The 17,373-nt window shown below is 47.5% G+C and overlaps 1 protein-coding gene across 4 annotated transcripts in view; it reads right to left on the reverse strand.

The window, feature by feature from the left end:
- Positions 1-2,554: 2,554 nt before the first annotated feature.
- IGF2BP1 (insulin like growth factor 2 mRNA binding protein 1) overlaps positions 2,555-17,373 on the reverse strand; it is a 37,946-nt gene continuing 23,127 nt past the window's right edge. The window contains exons 4-17 of one of the 4 annotated variants that reach the window (XM_081115933.1): positions 16,192-16,240; positions 15,620-15,671; positions 12,690-12,753; positions 11,146-11,427; positions 10,201-10,335; positions 9,211-9,333; positions 8,472-8,607; positions 7,702-7,824; positions 7,408-7,554; positions 7,173-7,292; positions 6,061-6,135; positions 5,162-5,293; positions 4,792-4,905; positions 2,555-3,850 (exon numbers count right to left, since the gene is read on the reverse strand). In XM_081115933.1, the coding sequence (XP_080972059.1) occupies positions 3,758-3,850; positions 4,792-4,905; positions 5,162-5,293; positions 6,061-6,135; positions 7,173-7,292; positions 7,408-7,554; positions 7,702-7,824; positions 8,472-8,607; positions 9,211-9,333; positions 10,201-10,335; positions 11,146-11,427; positions 12,690-12,753; positions 15,620-15,671; positions 16,192-16,240 (1,645 nt within the window). In that variant the 3' untranslated portion in view covers positions 2,555-3,757. The remainder of the gene's footprint in view (positions 3,851-4,791; positions 4,906-5,161; positions 5,294-6,060; positions 6,136-7,172; positions 7,293-7,407; positions 7,555-7,701; positions 7,825-8,471; positions 8,608-9,210; positions 9,334-10,200; positions 10,336-11,145; positions 11,428-12,689; positions 12,754-15,619; positions 15,672-16,191; positions 16,241-17,373) is intronic. The other 3 variants (XM_081115934.1, XM_081115936.1, XM_081115935.1) reach the window with 3 other exon arrangements.

The raw sequence follows: 17,373 nt of genomic DNA on the forward strand, positions 1-17,373 counted from the left end.
GTCTGTCTTTGGCACAGAGGAAAACGGACACAAAGAACCAACTGGAGTGTCCCATCCAGTGTTCTCTGGGTTCTACATGGGGTCTTTCTGCCAATAGTGAGGCATAACTAAGGGAATAGCTCCCAACTGCCTCCAAAGGTGGAGAGCTCCGGGGAAAGGAAAGAAGATTGAGAAGGACTGGGAGGAGGGGAGAAAAGGGTAGAAGGTGATAAAACTCCCTGTCCCTAAGCATAGCTCTCTACCACCCAGACCCCTCACAGGAGCCGAGTCCACAACCCAAACTGCAAAAGGCAACCAGACCCTCGAGGGGATTAAAGCCACTGGGGTATAACTGTCAGATGCAGTTTCAAAGTCAGTGAATCAAACCATTTTGGTTTTTCACGTGTTCCACAGAATTAAAAAATATATCCTAAAGAGATGGTCCTTTCTTAAAAATATATATGTAGCACACACACACACATATATATTAGAGCACAGAAGTCGCTTTTCTCAGATCATACAAATCTCCCAAGTGCTTTTCACGTTAGATTGCTTGTCATCTCAGCAAGGATAGGAAATGGAGGTGACGTGCAGGAGGGCGAGGAATTGCCCAAGACCTAGCCTATGGGTCCGAAGGCAGACCCACCAAGACAAGCCCTTTATCCCGCTAAACCTTAACCACCAAACCACATTCCTTTTGCTTTCTGGTAGTGTAACTTTCACGATTTTCCTGCTGGGCAAATATCATGAGTGGAGCTGTGCCTAATCCTAGTCAAGTTTGTCAGTCCCTTGCCACACTTCCTGGCCTCTCCCGGGAGCTGAATCAGCCAAAGGAAAAGGACCTGGACTTAAGGCGTGAAGGGAGCAGGATCCCAAGGAAACTGAACACTGCAACAATCACGTTTCAGGTACTGCGGGATTTTTTTTCCTGATGGTAGTTTGAACCAGGTATCAAAGCATGCTTGCTGCTGGAAATTCATCTTAAATCACTTAATGGCCAATGTCTGAACATTGTCTGCTTCATTTTGGGATAAAGCATATAGAGCCAGAGATGGAAGTTGGGAGACCCTTCATTGTGGTTGGGAGAGGTGGGAAGCTTAATTATTACTGGCCTGGTATTATCCCTAAATGCTTTCCTGCTTCCTCCTCTCTTTAGAGTAGACAGTTCTGGAAGCTAAAAAGGAACGTCACAGCAAGAAAGTGGTAAGACATGATAAATGAGGAGGGACCTGTCCCCAAACACGTTCCCACATCCCTTGCTCCTCCCTGCCACCCACCACCCTAAATCAAGAATTCCCTAAGTTTGGGTCCACGGTCAGATCAATCGAAAGACAGGGGGGGCAGAGAGGAGCAGTTATCCAAGACTCTGCTTGCCTCCTGGTCTATTGACATAGACCAAGAAGAGTAACAAGATGAGATCGAAATGAAACAACAAAAATGAAAAGCATTGCAATGGCAGACCAGGTGGCCCTCTCGGAGGGTTAGAGGGGTAGCTTTGTCTCTTCCACCAACAGAATCTTGGCTCCCATATTTTAGACAGAGAAATATAAACTTTATAGGGTACATTTTTTTTTTAGTTTTATTTCTCTCCTCGATAAAACGGAGGCAATACTTTAAAATATCTCAACAGCACCACTGGTGGGAAAGACCAAGTGGGATGCCCTCTAACCAGAGGGGGAGAGGGGGGATGCCAGGGAGGTTTGTTTTGCCACTGGGGGCCCACAGCCCGGCGGGTCTCCTACGCACACCAGGCAGGGTTCCCAGGAGACAGGTCCGAGCCGCGCCGGGTGGACCTGGCCGGACGGTCCCTGGCAGCCCGGCCTCCCCTCTAGGAGCGTCCCACGGCCTTTCCCACGGGGCCTGTTCCCGAGAGTTCCTAAAGGGTTGCACTGGCTCATGTTGTAAGAAATTAAGAAATTATGAAACATAACTTTCTCATTTTTTTCTTTTCATTAAAAAAATAAAATATTTCAAGGCTATCAGCTTCTCTTTTGCTTTGCTCTTCTTCTTTTATATAAAATATCAGCAAGCCGCAAAGAAAAAAAAGATTTTAAAAAAAAGAGGTGGGGGAACAAAAAGGAAAGTAATTGCTGAGGTAACTTCATACCTTGAGGTAGTTTACTTGCGCACAGCATTACCTGACCGACTCCGCCCACGTCACGGTTGTCTAGTTGTTACTGTTGTTGCAATGTCGGGAGGAGGGGACTCCACGCCATCCTCCCTTCCCAGCACACGGCAGCACTGTCCAAGGTAGTTAAAGGACACCACCTGGCTCATGTGCATCGACAGTAAGTACATCAGGAGGGGAGGCCTAACCTCAGTTAACTGATGGCTGCCGTCTTCCACAGGGCTGAACTTCACACGGGACCTTATTGAGGCTGGCAAATTAATAAATTAAGTTTATGTACCCCTTTGTGCATAATATGTTGCTGGTATTTTGAATTGTTTTTTTTCGGCACACCTGTCACCATGCCAACGATTCATGGAGGCAGAAGCCATCAGTTAAATATGCCTCTAGGATAAAAACAGAAGCAAATACTCTCCGATTTGCTGAATATCCATAAAATATGCCAGATGATGAACTTTAGCTTTATTGGGAGCTCAGGGTTGGGTTCCACATCCCACCACCACCAAAAGAACAGTGCCGTGGCGGGGGGGGGGGGGAGAGTGCCCCGCAACCCCTGCCTCTGGGAACCAGCCCTCATGGGAGCACATGGGCTGGGGTGAGGGCACAGTGGCGGCCTTTGGGGCCAGCCACTCAAGTCCTCCATGGAACTGAGACTTTATCAAGGGGAGCAGTGTCCCCTTCCCAGTGCTCATATCCAATCATTAAAATAGACTTTAAAAAAATATAAAATCTGCCTGAGAATGATGGGAATCAGGGACGGTACAGTGGTCAGCCCCTATCCCATTGGGCGTTCAGTACCACTCATGTGCACCTGGACACGATGCGGGGTCTATATGGTTAGAGGGACGTGAATGGGGCAGAGAATCTTGGTGGGGAAGCCCCAGCAGAGTGGGGGAACTTTTACTTGTGCCAATTTTCCAACATGGTGATCTGGAATAGATCAGCCACAAGGGCACTCCTTTTAAACGTGGATTACTATATTTTAATCATCTTTCTCCCCATTTCTCCCCCATTCTTTATTCCTTGCCGTTGCTGTTGGTTAGGGAGGGATTGGAATTAAACTTCAGATGCTGATGTGTCTTCTCCCTTTGAGTCAATAACATAAGCTAAGCGATGTACTAGTTCCCATTTTTTCTGGTAGCAGTCAAGATAAAACAATTAGTGTGAATGTAGGAAGAGGCTATGTCAGGGCATGAGAATGGAGGTATTTTAATCAATAAACCAAGCAGGAGACGGCTGGAAGGATTTTAGGGTCAAGAAGCAAACCATCCTTTGAGGCTGATTAAAACACCCCTCTGCATGTTTTAAAAACCTGAAGGAAATTTTATTTCTCTTCCCACTGGGATCTGGCCCACCCTCTTGGTGGGACCTGAAGAACTTACTTAAACAATCCACGTTTAAAAGCACCCTGAGCTAGAATTTCCATGGTGACACCCTGAGGGATGGGCAGTGTTGGGCCAATTGGTTGGGTGTTTGGGGCAGAGAGATCAGGGTTCCTCACTGGAACATCTTTCTCAAACAAGTGGGCAAACCTGATCTACATCCCGGCCCAAGTGTCCCTGATTCCCACTCATTCTCAGGCCTGCTGGGGAGAACACGCTCTCAATTTCAGCCCGTCGTCCTCGAGTTGATATGATGGGAAGGGGCTGGTCACTTCCTCCGTGCCTGGGCCTGGTTACTCTGTCCCTTTTGGTGCAGCTGTTTAACTTGGGCCAAGATGTCTCGGATCTTCCTCTGAGCCATCTGCAGAAAAAATAGGGGAGAAGGACAGAGTGAGGAAGAACCTCCCAGGACAAGGAAGGAGACAGTCTTACACAGGCAGAGAGGTCACGGGGACCCAGGAACTAGCAACAAACAAGACACAGCACTTAGAAGAAAGATGAGAATTAGAGCGGACTGAGGATTAGAGCGGCCTAAGTTTCTCCGTCTCCAAGTGGACCCTGAGCACCTACTGGACAATGCAGCAGGGAAGGGGGGGGGGGGATAGTATAAACTCATTCAGAATTTAAAGCTTGAAGTTGTCACATTACTGAACCCAAAATGGAACTCCTAGAGTTTCCTGAGTAGATGTTGGTCAAAGGGTCATCAACTAGGAGACCTTGTCACAAATCACAGCTCCACTACATATGTAAATATTCCCAGGAAAGGCGATGAAACATCCAGAGATGGGTTAACAAAACACCGTGAAAATGGGCAAAATACCAAAGGATCAGTATTTTTACTCTTTACTTTTTAAATGTTTCTTTCCTAAGAACAACATTTTACAAGGAAAATCAACCGCAGAATGCAATTCACTTGGCAGAAATGTCCCAGACTGTCTCCTTTCCATGAACAAGAAGACTGGGTGATAAAAGACCAATTTCTTTTCCTGTCGAGTGCAAAAAAACGGTTAGGGAAGGACTAAGGTTAAATAACAGGAAAGACTGTTAATATATAATGTGTAATATGTAAAGTCATATAACACGTAGTTATAGGAAACATGAGAGTTGTCAAATCGCTTTCCCCAGGGAACCTTAGAGGGAATCGAGCACGTACACATCATAGTCGGGCAGCAGGAAAACCAGCCAACCCGGCCGCAGGCAGAGTCCACGGGACTTGTCAGGTCATGCTGGGCAACCTATGGAGTCTTGCTTCTCTGACCCCTGGGCTCCTGCCACCCTCCTGTGATGGAGTGTCATATGTACCTGGCTGGCATAGAAATGCCCGATGATCTTGACGATGACCTGGTCATTCTCATCAGGGGTCTGGTCTCTTGGCACCACCACCTCAGCTGCTGTCAAATTCTGCAACTCGTTCACCTGGGGGTAGGGTGGGCAGAGAGGAGTTCCAGTTGCCACGAAGAAAGGATGGGTGGGCTTGGAGGGAGGGCCAAGAAGCTGGTGACTAGCAGGTGGAAACTGAGTCAGAAGCTGAGCTTGGGGAGCAGAACCAAGGAAACGGGCAAACTGGGAGTCTTGAGATTGAGCAGAGCAGGGAGCAGAAAGGAGGCCAGGGCAGAGCTGCTGGGTTTGGGGACTAAGGTCCAGAACTTTCAAAGTGGCCCTCACAGCTCACCGTTTTGCCACCTTTGCCAATCACCCGGCCGGCTGCCGATGCTGGCACCCGGATATGGGTTTCCAGCTTTACTTCCTCCTTGGGACCAAAGAAATTCTCCTCCTTGAGTTTTCCATAAATTCTTCCCTGAGCCTGAGGAGAGGTCATTGTTAATTATCAGGCCGTACATACAGGACAAAGCATAAAGTGCAGCCCCCAAGGTTCACCTGACCCTCTTCTGGCCTACAGGCCCACCCCACCTAGAGGTGGATCAACCTTCTAGGCCAAGTAATGTGAAAGGTCAACAGCACTGACCCGTCAGTGTCCCTTCTACGTATCTGTATTGGAAAGCCTGGCTAGAGGAGCCGAACACATACTTCCTAGAGGAACGTGTTCAGTTTGGAAAAAGAACTTACAAACCAGACCTGCGGGGGTCTGGGATGATGGCACTTATTTGAACAAGGCAGTGGCTAGCAATTCAGGTCTGAGTGGCAGCTGATAGAGTCACTCGGAGGAGAGGCTATCAGATACTCCACGCAGCCTGGAGAGCTGTCCCCGTTCTCCACCTGTCAGGGAAGTTAATAACCAGTGCTTTGGCTGTCTGACCAGAAGCTCAAGAACCCAGGGATGTAGTACAGACATAAAGGAGAGAAAGGAATCTGGCATCAAAGGCCTTTCGTAGTGACTAAGGCAGAGTGCAAGGAAGGAGCCCTCAGACTTCCTTCTTTCCCAAATGCCTGTTGACCTTCAAGAAGTAATGAGGGAAGCAGAAGTCAACAGAAATGAAATTCATGCCAGTTTGAAAACAGCCTGGCAGCCCTATATCCTACAGGGAAGCTTAAAAATGTGACACAGATTTGTACCCCCCGCCCTGGTCAAATCCAGTATGTCTAGCTTAGAAAAACAATAAAGACCAGAACCTTGAATTGGGCCTCTGGGGGTCCAGTGATGATGACCATACGAACTTTGGAGTCAGGAGTTTCGGGAGGAGCAATCTGCAAAGCAAACAGCTGGTCAAAGAGGCGCCCTGGCCGGCAGGCTCGGTTGGTTAAGAGCATCATCCTGATATGCTAAGGCTGTAGGCTCGATCCCCAGTCAGGGCACATACAAGCACCCAGTGAATGCATAAATGAGTGGAACAACAAATCGATGTTTCTCTCTCTCCCTCTCTAAAACTCAATTAAAACATTTTTATTAAAAGAAAAAAAAAGAGGCTCCCTCTATGTCCGCCACGCCAGTCCTCCTACAGCCCCCTACTCCCACCACCCAATTCTGAGGACATGGGAAGGGAAGAAAAAAGACCCGGGAACTCAAGGTTGTTGCCCCTGCACCAAAACTGTTTTGAAGGTAAGGATGGGTTTGCTCAGTAACATCATCCAGGCAGGGCCCCCACGCCCCTCCCCCACCCGACCTCCTGGGGAGGTTTCGGCGGAGTCTTGCCAAGGGGAGGGGTGTGGATGAGATGACCTATGAGGGGAGGGCAGTGACCGCACTTCCCCTGAGAACCATCACTGGTTTTCACCAAAGCTTTAAAATTACTGAAACAAATGGAATTTAGACTTATGAAATTTAACAGTAGCCTTTGTTGCACTGTGACAGTCTCCCTCTTCTCCAAGGGATCCTGGTCAGGGCAGGTAAAGACAGCTGACATTTACTGAGCAACCACTGCCTACCAGGCACTGACTGAGCCAGGGGCTTCAGCTGCACTATTTCCTAGCGCTATGATCAGAAGGATATACTGAAGAGGAAACTAAGGCTCAGGTCACAGAGCCTAGGAATGGGGATTTGAACCCATGCCAGTCTGTGGCAGAACCTAACCTCTTTCTCTAGGCTGCAACACCACCTCCTCCCTAGCCTGAAAACTGAAAGGATTTCTGCAGAGAACCCAGCAGGGTCAAAGGCTAAGGGACTATGATTCCCCAAGGAAAAGGTCCCAAAACACCAGCCGGACAGGGCATCTGGACACAAAGGCAGAGGGTGATGGAAGCAGAGCACTCCCATCAGGGACCTGGAAGGAGACAAAGCAGATCACCTTGATGGAGGCGCTGGCGAAACGGGAGAGCTGTTTGATGTGCTGCCCTTTCTTGCCGATGATGGCGCCCACCGCCTGGGCAGGAATGAACACCTGCACCATCTCCTGCTCCGGAGCCTGCTGCCAAGACAGGGGGTGTCATCACCAGAGGCCAAGAGCCACAGCCTAGAAGCCCCTCCACGCATCCTCAAGGAGAACGGGGTGCAGGCACCCACGGCCAACCTGGGCTACCCACTCTTTGGCTCTCCCTATGCCCGGCAGGGATCAAGGGAAGAAGCAGCGCAGGAAAAGGGAGAGGAGGGAAGAGGCAGAGTGCTGTCAGCATCTCTGGCAGCATCTGAGATTGCCCTCCAGAGTCAAGGTTCTGAAGTGTCGCCAGGGGCTGGGAACAATGTAGAAGAAGCAGCCTCAGGCCTCCCTTCCACATCCCTACAAATCCCCAAGCATCAGGTGCCCACAAGGAGTTAGACCCTTTAAGGCAGGCCATATACGGGCCCAGGGGTCCCCTGTAAGACGACTTTGCACCTACCATAAAGGAGCTATAGGGAGCAGCTCCGGTGACACTGCTGGGAGGTGGCGGGACTGCACTGGATGAGGCTGGGAAAAGACCGACAGCAGCCAAGTTCAGGCCAGGGATGAGATGAGACTGCAGCTGGGGAAGGAAGGTGAGGAGGAGGTCAGCTCATTCTGACAGGGCCTGGGGGTCCCTTGTGTGTGGCCCTGGCTGAACCAAGAGGTCGAGTACCCCCAGAGAGAGCAGGCCAGAAACAGAAGAATTACATGCTTTTACACAAACACCTGCCTGCCTTCTGGTGTTCATGCTCTCATGTATACACTTAGGATATAGAGTTGTGAGTGATACGGTATTCTCAGTGGACTAAGAACTAGCAACTCCAACCAGTTTTATTCTATCAGAAATCCTTCCTCTCTGGTTCACTTCACTGAGACAGGTGACAAACTCATAGCCCTGTACTGTAACGCGCCCACGTGAGGAGTGGCAGGGTCAGATCTCCGTTTGACTTTAGAACTCACCTTTTTAGTCACCTACCCGACATCACCACCCTTTGAAAATCAGATGAAAATGATGGACCCTCTCTCTACCCACTAAAGTATACACAAACACAAATTTTACACATAATTATAGGAGGATCAGAGGCCTTGAAGCCCCTACCCCAGGAATCAAATGAAGAACCCCTATTAAATTTAAAGGGTCACACAGCACTTGGCATGCCCGCCCCAGGAGACCCGCTCTGCTGTAGCTCAGGCTCGGAGAAGGGCAGACAGGTGCTGGGCACTCACACTCATGGCAGCCACATCATTCTCATAGGCCTCCCGAACTTTCTTCATGATCTCCTGCTCAGCCCTGCAGCAGTTCTCGATGGCCCCCTTCACGGTGATGGTCCTCTCAGGGTTATAGAGTGTGAGGTCCTGCAGCCTGCGGGGACAGCAGAGCAGCATCACCCTTCCACTCACAAGACAGGCCCAGGCCCCGGCCCGGAATGAGTCTCGGCTCCATTTAAGGATGCTCCTTTCCCCGGTGGTTCAAGGCCATCCATTTCCTGTGCCTTCTTGGAACAGAGCAGAACTCGCCAACCAGCAAGTCTCTAATGAAATGAAGACACACGGTGCTCATAGGAGCTAATCTACCCCCTTAACTTTTGTTCTTCACAGAGAGACAGGCCACCATATATGCTCCGTCCTCAGAAAAGGACCTAGATCTGTCCAGTTCTCACTACCTGACGGACACGCTTGAAACCTCAAAGCCCTGGCTCCAAGCTGCAGCCTCTCGCCTCGAGGTGCAGAGCACCTGAGGTCTGACGGAGACAGCACCCTAACCAGCCCCCAGCCCACACAGCAGCACAGCAGTGGTGATGGGTGAGCTCCAGCCCTTATAGATATAAATGCTCTTTACCACTTCTGGTTCTTCTTCAATAAGCAGGAACTGCATCCAACTTAGGGGGCAAGTACTACGGCTCAGTAGTGAAATACGGCCGATCCCCCCATCCCACTCATAAAGAAGGAAATACAAGAGCCTTACGAGGAGATGGTGATTTTTGTCTCTGTGTCCTGCTCCACCTTCTTCAAGTTGCGCCCCTCCTTGCCAATGAGTCGCCCCACAAAGTTATTATGGGCCAGGATCTTCAGGGGAACCTCATCAGCCCTTAAGGAGACAGGAGAAGAAATGAGGGGGAAGAGCTCCTTAAACGGTGGGTCATGTGGAGACTCGGCCATCACGCCACCCCAAGTGAGGTGGTTTTCAGGACAAACCACAGGACAAAATTACATGTTAGAAGGGTACTAAAATCAGCAGATTAGTGGTTGATTAGGGGTAGAGAAATGGGGCAGTAGGGGGGGGGCTGCCAAGGGGCACAAAAACAAAGCGGGTGATGGGTACGTTATCTTCATTGTGGTGATGGTTTTACAGGTACACGCATATTAAAAATCTTCCAGTTGTACACTTTAAAATAGCCACAATGTAGAGCCCTGGTCACTGTGGCTCAGTTGGTTGGAGTGTCATCCCATACTCCGGAATATTACGGGTTCGATTCCCGGTCAGGACTCACACAGGAAGCAACTGACTGATGTATCTGAGAGTCTCTCAAATCAATGTTTCTCCCCCCCCCCCACTTCCTCCCTCTCTGAAAAAAATAAAAGTAAAAATAAAAAATAAACAAAAAAAGCCACACTGTGGCAATCTCTGCAGCTAAAAAAACAAAAACAAGTTGGGTTACTATGTATGGGTCAGTATGGACTGGTGCATGAAAATAAAAAGAACAAACTATAAAATAGTATGTTTATTATGACCCTATTTATGCTAAAGCACACAAGCACTCACGCGTGTGCACATGCATATACACACTTCCAAGTGCGCAGAACTTCTAAGTACGCAAGGTGTTACCTTGGGAAAGAGGATTTCATTTCTCAATTTATAACCCTTTGTACAATTCTGTACCTTTGCTAATAAAAAGTGTGTGTTGGAATCAGAAAGGTGGCAGTCCCCACATTCTTAGAAAAGCCGAAGACTTACGTTTTGGTGTCCTTTGCCTCCTTATGCATGATCTCCAAGATCATCTTACAGGCAGAAGAGCAGCCCTCAGGGGTTGAGTGAACACTGATGGCCTTCTCTGCAGCACCTGCGTTCTCCTTCCTGTGCACGTCTATCCTGAGGACCACAAGGACAAGTTAGTCGTTCCCGGGGAAAGTGAGTTTTCTTCGGGCTCCCCGAAACTCTCCTCAACGAAGGCATAGGAGCTCCTCTTCTTGGAATAAGCCTGATCAAAGGCAGAATTGGGGAGAGCAGAGGAAAGGGCCAGGGGCACATGACCAGCCTGTTGCTCCGGATCCTGTCTTAACCAGGCTCAACAACGTGGGGAACAACAGCCCACAACTCTAATTTGTGAATTCTAGATTTCCCCCTTGAAACGACAATAAAGGGAAGGCACGCCGTCCCAAATTAAAAGTAAATAATAAAGGGATGTATTATAAGGACATAATGTGACCTGTTCTTTCCCAGAGTACACTGATCAGCTTTAAAGATTGGAAAAGGGTGGCTGTGGTGGGATGGGTGATGGGACAAACATATGACCTAGGAATGAGGGCCCACACTTTGGCCAGGCTGAGCAGCCTACTCACACCAGTAAGTGGTGCCAAAACCGCAGAGCACTAAAGAATAACTGACTCACCAAGACTTCGTTTGCTTGCTGAGACTTTCTAGGAGAAATTTTAGAACCCTTCTTTCTAATAAAAGTACAAGGCCCAGCAAGTGCCACCACATGGTGCACCCCACCTGTCCCCGCCTACCTAGGAGGCTGGGGTTGGAACCAGTGACCCCTGAACGTAAGAGAAAGAACATGTTCCAGGTGACATTTCCTATTAACACCACTCAGTGTGCTTCCAGGATGCACCCACCTCCCCAGGTACGAACCACTATTTCCTGGCACCCATCTCTGTTCCACCAGCAGCCAAGACTCACTTGGACTGGGTCTGTTTTGTGATATTGCGGATGGTGGCGCCCTCCTTGCCAATGATGGCGCCCACATACTGGGTGGGCACCAGGAGCCGCAGGGGGATGTCCACTTGCTGCTGCTTGGCTGGGGCCCCTGCTGCCACAGGTGAGCCCTGTCGAGGCTGACCCCGAGAGCCAAAGCCTCCTCGGCGTCCATTCTCAGGACCCTGTGCTATCTGCTCATCAGGAATATAGGAGACCTTCAAGGCATGGTTCTCCAGCTGATGGCCATTCAGCTTCATGATGGCTCTGGGGACAGAAAGAGAATCTATTAGTCACTCCAACCTATGCCAATCATACCAAATGTCCTCCATAGGTAAAGCACTCTGCTGGGCTACAGCATGGGACACGCTTAAGAGAGGGATATGACCACTTGCCCACCACTCCCACCTCCACCTTAGAGACCCTTCCTGTCTAAATGGCATAAGACAAAGAGCAACGTAAATTAATTATTTCCACTTAATTTTGGGATCAGCTTGTGAATTTCAGGCAAAAGTACCTACTATATCAGTCATATGAGAATCACATGTGATTCATGATAAATGAATAAATACAATAAGTAAAGATGATAATTCACAAAATTTGCTTGTATACCTTTTGAGTCTGGCACCTTCTATGTTTAAGGAAACCATGTAGGGTAAAAGTTAAGAGCTGGAGACAGAATGGCTTGCTTACCACGCGGGAGCAGGAGTTTAGGTATATCTGGGATGTCTGCAAAACGGCTGAATTACACTGAAGGGAGGGGTCAAGCCCCATCCATTCCCAAACCTGTCACCGGTTAGAAACGTAAACAAGGCAACAACAGGTAGTGGGGACTGAGCAAGCGCTGGCATGATCTCTCAAGCCAGGCTAAAAAACCAAAGATTGGCCACAAGGGGCAGTAGGAACCTCCAGAAAACCCCGAGCCCAGGAGACCTCTAGAATAAAATGAGAGTTGAGGAAGCAGGGGGATTTTACCTTGTAGGCTAAATGAGCGGGAACAGAAAGGAGACAGGCTGCATGACAAAGCAGCAAGCAAGCCACCAACAGCAAAAGGCCTGTACGGGGTCCACACAGATATAAACAGGTAAGGGGTAACACGTAGCGTGTCGGCACCAGTGGGTGAGAAGTGTTCTGTGCTCAACCAGAGGGATTAGGAGCTGGGAGTGTAGGTGTAAGAGGACTGAAAGGACCCTAGCAAGCATAAACTGGGCTCCTGGAGATCACTGCAATAAAATGTCTGCCCCACCACATCCTAAAGTTAACAATCTCAAAAAAAATAAAATAAAAATAAAATAGCAGTTACTCCTCACTATCAGTAGATGGCGCCATCGACACAGCAAAGCCCTGAAGTTTTCAGGCAACTAGGGATCTCTCCGATTTCCCACCTTCCCTGCGAGTTCTTTGGGTCCCTCCCTTTCTAACTATTTGCTATCCATCCTGAAGAGTTCCCCGGCCTTTGGTATTCAAAGGTAAACAACCCACCAACATCCCACAAAGACCCTTCCAGCCCCACTTTGCGGCCCACTCACTGCCTGGTCTGTTCACGGTTGGAATAGGTGACGTTCACCACAGCAGTCTCACTCTCCGTGTTCACTGGGGGAGCAAAACAGAGGCCAGGGTTAGGGTGGTGAAATCTGGAGGTGCCACCAATGAATCCCGTGTTAAAAGCTCAGCCTTACATACTGTGAGGTAAAGGCATCTAGCACACCACTGGGAGCTTATGAGATACTTGAATGACAAGGCAAAACAGTTCCCCTTCAGGCCCTTTACCAGAACTCCTAGAAATTTTAAATTCACCTTCTTGCATTTTCCTCTCTATGTCTTTTTTTTAATTTCCCTTCCCAGCCCCCAAACAAAAGGATGTAGTCAACATATTAGCAGTTAGGCAGCAGGTCAGACGCCCCCACAACAGCCTGAAAGATACATTTACCCTTGGAAAGTTAAACTAGTTAAAAATCAACACACACTGAGACTAGCAATTCATACAAGTAAACACCCCAAGAAATGGTCTGTAAGGATTATGGCTGAAGAGATGTGGGAAACACCCAAATCCATTTTAGAGGCTTAAGTATCCTTAAGAATACATTAATCAAACATATGTGTATTTATGACCTAGCTAGTGGGTTGACAGAAGTGGCTGCTGTGGAGTCTAGGGTGGGGGAAATGAATGTCTGCATCTTTTCCAGGGGAAAGGATTTCCCAACTATTCCAAACATCTTGACCATGGAAATGCACACATTCAGTACACATCATAAATTCATGGCACCAGCCGTTAATCCTAAACTCTTCATAAGCAGCCCTTTGATTTTCATTTGATTACCATACACATTCTTTCCTACAAGGAGGTGAATGGGTCGGACATTAGAATTTCAGGCAGTCTGGGTGCATACTTCTCATTTTAAATTAATAAAATTAACCTTTTGTCATATGCATCATTGTCCTGTGATTTTTGGGTCCCCTGGGCCTTCCCAACCCTGGAGTGGAGGACACGGACAAAAATAAAGCGTCTGCCCCCGAAACACTGAGGAAAGGCCCTTGGCCACAAAGCCTCAAGAAGCCCACTCTCAACCCTTCTGGCCTTCATCAGTAGAGCTCTCCCACCTGGGTGGGGACGAAGAGTCTACAAGAATAATCTTCTAATAGTTAAATGGACATACAGTAGTGAATGAAACCACTGACTTCATGGAGCTTATGTTCTAGTAGGGGGAGACAAAAATAAATCAATTCTAAAGAATATTCTCTGGACATCAAAGACTCATTGCACTTATTACAAGGAATCTTTTTTCAATTCTGTATAATTTTAAAGGCTGTACAATGTGTGCTAATGCAAGCCTTTTTCAGTTGAAGAGAATAAATGTTTACAAATATAAAAAAAATTTTTTAAATATTCTAAAGAACTTTGCTTAAAAAGTGGCATTTGAACAGACTTGAAAGCTCTCTCTTGTCCAACAACTTGAAAAGTTTCCCATTCTATTCTCTCCAGCTAGCAGGTGTTATAGCTCTCTGGTGAGCCCTGGATAGACTTAAACTAGTGGTGAATCCTGCTAGGCCTTCCACTGAGGCTCAGCATATGTTCCTAAGCCACTGCCCAATCTTACTGTTTGTTCAGCAGTCACTTAGTCATCAGTCTAAGCTGTGAACAGTACTGGGCAATGGTTATTAGTGCGTCCAGTTGTGTCCTGGCATTTATGATGATAAAAGGCAAGCTGTAGGATTAGAGCAGGAGAGAACCTGCTTAATTGATTCAGCACTTTACCTTTGGGCAGGCAAATACTTCAGTCGTTTATGATTTATAGCTTGCCCTTTCCATAAAGAATTTGGAGATAATATTCAAGTCTTAACTAGGTGATTATTTAGGTTTCTCAAAGATCTACCAACTCGAAATGTATCTTGTCTAGCTAATGACCAAGCTCTCTACCTTATATCTAACCTAAATCACTCCATTTTATTTTATTTCCTATGAAAATAATTATTATTTTTCCTTCTGTAGGGTTACCCCTGAAAGATTTTGCCTGCCCACCGATGTGTACTAAAGTAATAAATCCACCCTGGCCCATGTGGTTCAGTTGTTTGAGCGTGATCCCAAGCACCAAAAGTTGGCTGGTTGGATTCCCGGTCTTCGGGCTTGGTCCCCAGTAGGGGGCGTGCGGGAGGCAGCCGATCGCTGTTTCCTCTCTCTCTAAAATCAATAAAAACATATTTAAAATAAATAAATAAAAATGCCGCCCGGCCAGTGTGGTTCAGTGGTTGAGCACTGACCTATGATCCAGGAGATCGCAGTTCAATTCCCGGTCAGGGCACATGCCTGGGTTGCGGGCTCGATCCCCAGTAGGGAACGTGCAGGAAGCAGCGAATCAATGACTCTCTCATCATTGATGTTTCTATCTCTTTCTCTCCCTCTCCCTTCCTCTCTCTGAAATCAATACAGATATATTAAAAATAATAAATAAATAAATAAATATAAAGACATTTTTTTAAAATTATCTTTTCATTAACCAAAAACGTAGCTGACAATCAGAGATTCTCACACACAAAAGAGAGACAACCAGTTGATTATTCCAGCCAAAAACAAAGAATCAAGATGATTTTAAAGTAAAAACTGCAGACTTACCCAAGATAAATGCACAATTTACACTCTTAAACTATTTCTAAAATCTTAATTCTACCTTGGTTGACCCCTAGGAGCCTGGGGACTCTATGTCGAGCGAGAATGAGTGATTTTGTTCAAGTCTGTCATTGAACAGAGGAGAAACCTGTTACAAGGGAAGCAGAAGAGCCAAAGCTGGGACCACACATCCAGATCCTCAGTCCAGTGTATCTCCCTCTATACCACATTCTGTCTGTCCTCTTTTGGTATGCCAAGTAGATTTGCTAATGGAAAAAGAGGGAGAGCAGATCCCCCAAAATCTTCCACCACCCACCGCTCCACCACCACCCCACCACCTCTGCCCACTCTTACCTTGTTCACAGTTCTCTACTGTTCCATACTGAGCAAGCAGGCTGTCCAGGACCTAGGAGCATGAAGAAGGGAGGAAGGCTGTTCTGTGCATCCCAGGAACTATATCACAAGTCGGGCCACTGGACACCCCTCACCCCAAAGCACTGGGGCACAGGCTGAGCTTTGGGTGGGGATTGAGCATCACTACCTGTTCAGTTTGCCCTTTCCAGGGTACTAATGCTGGAGGTTTTTCTTTGCAGAAATGTACTTAAGCTCAATGAGGAATGTGAGGGCCTTTTTAGAAGTAGACATGGGCTGCCTGGGCCCCTAAATCAACTTTTGCCATCACTAAGTTTGGGGCTCATGGAATACCCTTCCCCCCTCCTTCACTATAGGGACAGAAGTTCAAAGGACTAACACTGGTAGTCTTAGGTCAAGGATGAGACCCAACCAACCTCCCCTCGGCACCCTGGCCTAACCCCAACCGAACCACCAGAGGACCTCCTCAGTCCTCTGTGCCAGCTCAGGCTGACCCAGACTTACATTCCAGTCTCCACTGCCCCATACCATTGAGAGTTCCCCCAATCACTTACTTCCCATCGAAGCTGGGGTGGGATATTTCGGATCTGAATTTTCCGACTCCTGAAATTAAAGGAAACAGGATTAGTGACAGCTCTGAATGTTTTAGGGACTGTGACCTAGCAGTTCTTAATCCTTGTGCCAGGCTATCCTCCTGACCTCCTACTCAACATCAAAGTCTCAGAGTCTAAGAATGATAAACTTTGGGAACAGATATGGTGTAGAGATAACAACTGTTATCAGTGCATCAGATAGGAAAACCAAAATCAGATGCCCTAACCACCAGGGTAACATAATTCCCTAAAAATCGCATCTGCTTTATCTGTCTCTCTACTCAGGTTTCTCACTAGAGAAACTTATTCAGTAACCATCTATTACCACCCAGGCACAAGAAACACAAAACCACATGAGACATTACTTATTAATCTGCCCTAGCTGGTTTTGCTCAGTGGTTAGAGCATTGGCTCTCGGATTGAAGGGTTTGGGGTTCGATTCCGGTCAAGGGCACATATCTCAGTGGCAGGATCAATCCTCAGCCCCAGTCCAGGCAAGTACAGGAGGCAACCAGTCAATGTGTCTCCCTCACACCATTGTTTCTGTTTCTTTTTCTCTCTCTCTCTTCTCCCCCACCCCCTCCACTGTCTCTGAAAATCAATGGAAAAAATATCCTCGGGTGAGAATTTTGAGGAAAAAAAGGCATTTCTTAATCTATTACCTATTTAACTGGTGCTTACTTCCTGGACTTTTGTTCTAGATGCTGGGGACACATCCCAAACCAAAACAGGCAAAGTGCCTGGCCTCAAGGTGTTCACAGTTTATTAGAGGAGACATATATGCAAACAAACAACAGCAAGATAATAATGCGAAAGTTAAGTGCTTTGTGCAGGTGTGAATTTAAACCTGGGCTCCATTTCCTAGCACTGACCTTGAAAAGATTATTTAACTCCTTTGAGGCTTTGTCTCCTCCTTCGTAAAACAGATACCTATTCAAGGGGCGGTATAGCAGGTAATGTTAGACAATGTTATAAAGAGCTTAGCAGAGGGCTTAGAGTAAGTACATAAAGTATAATAATAGATGTACCTGTGAATTCTAAGGTGGAAGTGATTAACACACACCTAACCCAGCATTCTGACCACTACCTTCCTTCCCTCCTCCCAGTTAACTACACTATCTCCTTCCCATCTTTCAAATGCCT

Source organism: Miniopterus schreibersii, assembly GCF_964146895.1.
Source record: "Miniopterus schreibersii genome assembly, chromosome: 16".
Classification (NCBI taxonomy): domain Eukaryota; kingdom Metazoa; phylum Chordata; class Mammalia; order Chiroptera; family Miniopteridae; genus Miniopterus; species Miniopterus schreibersii.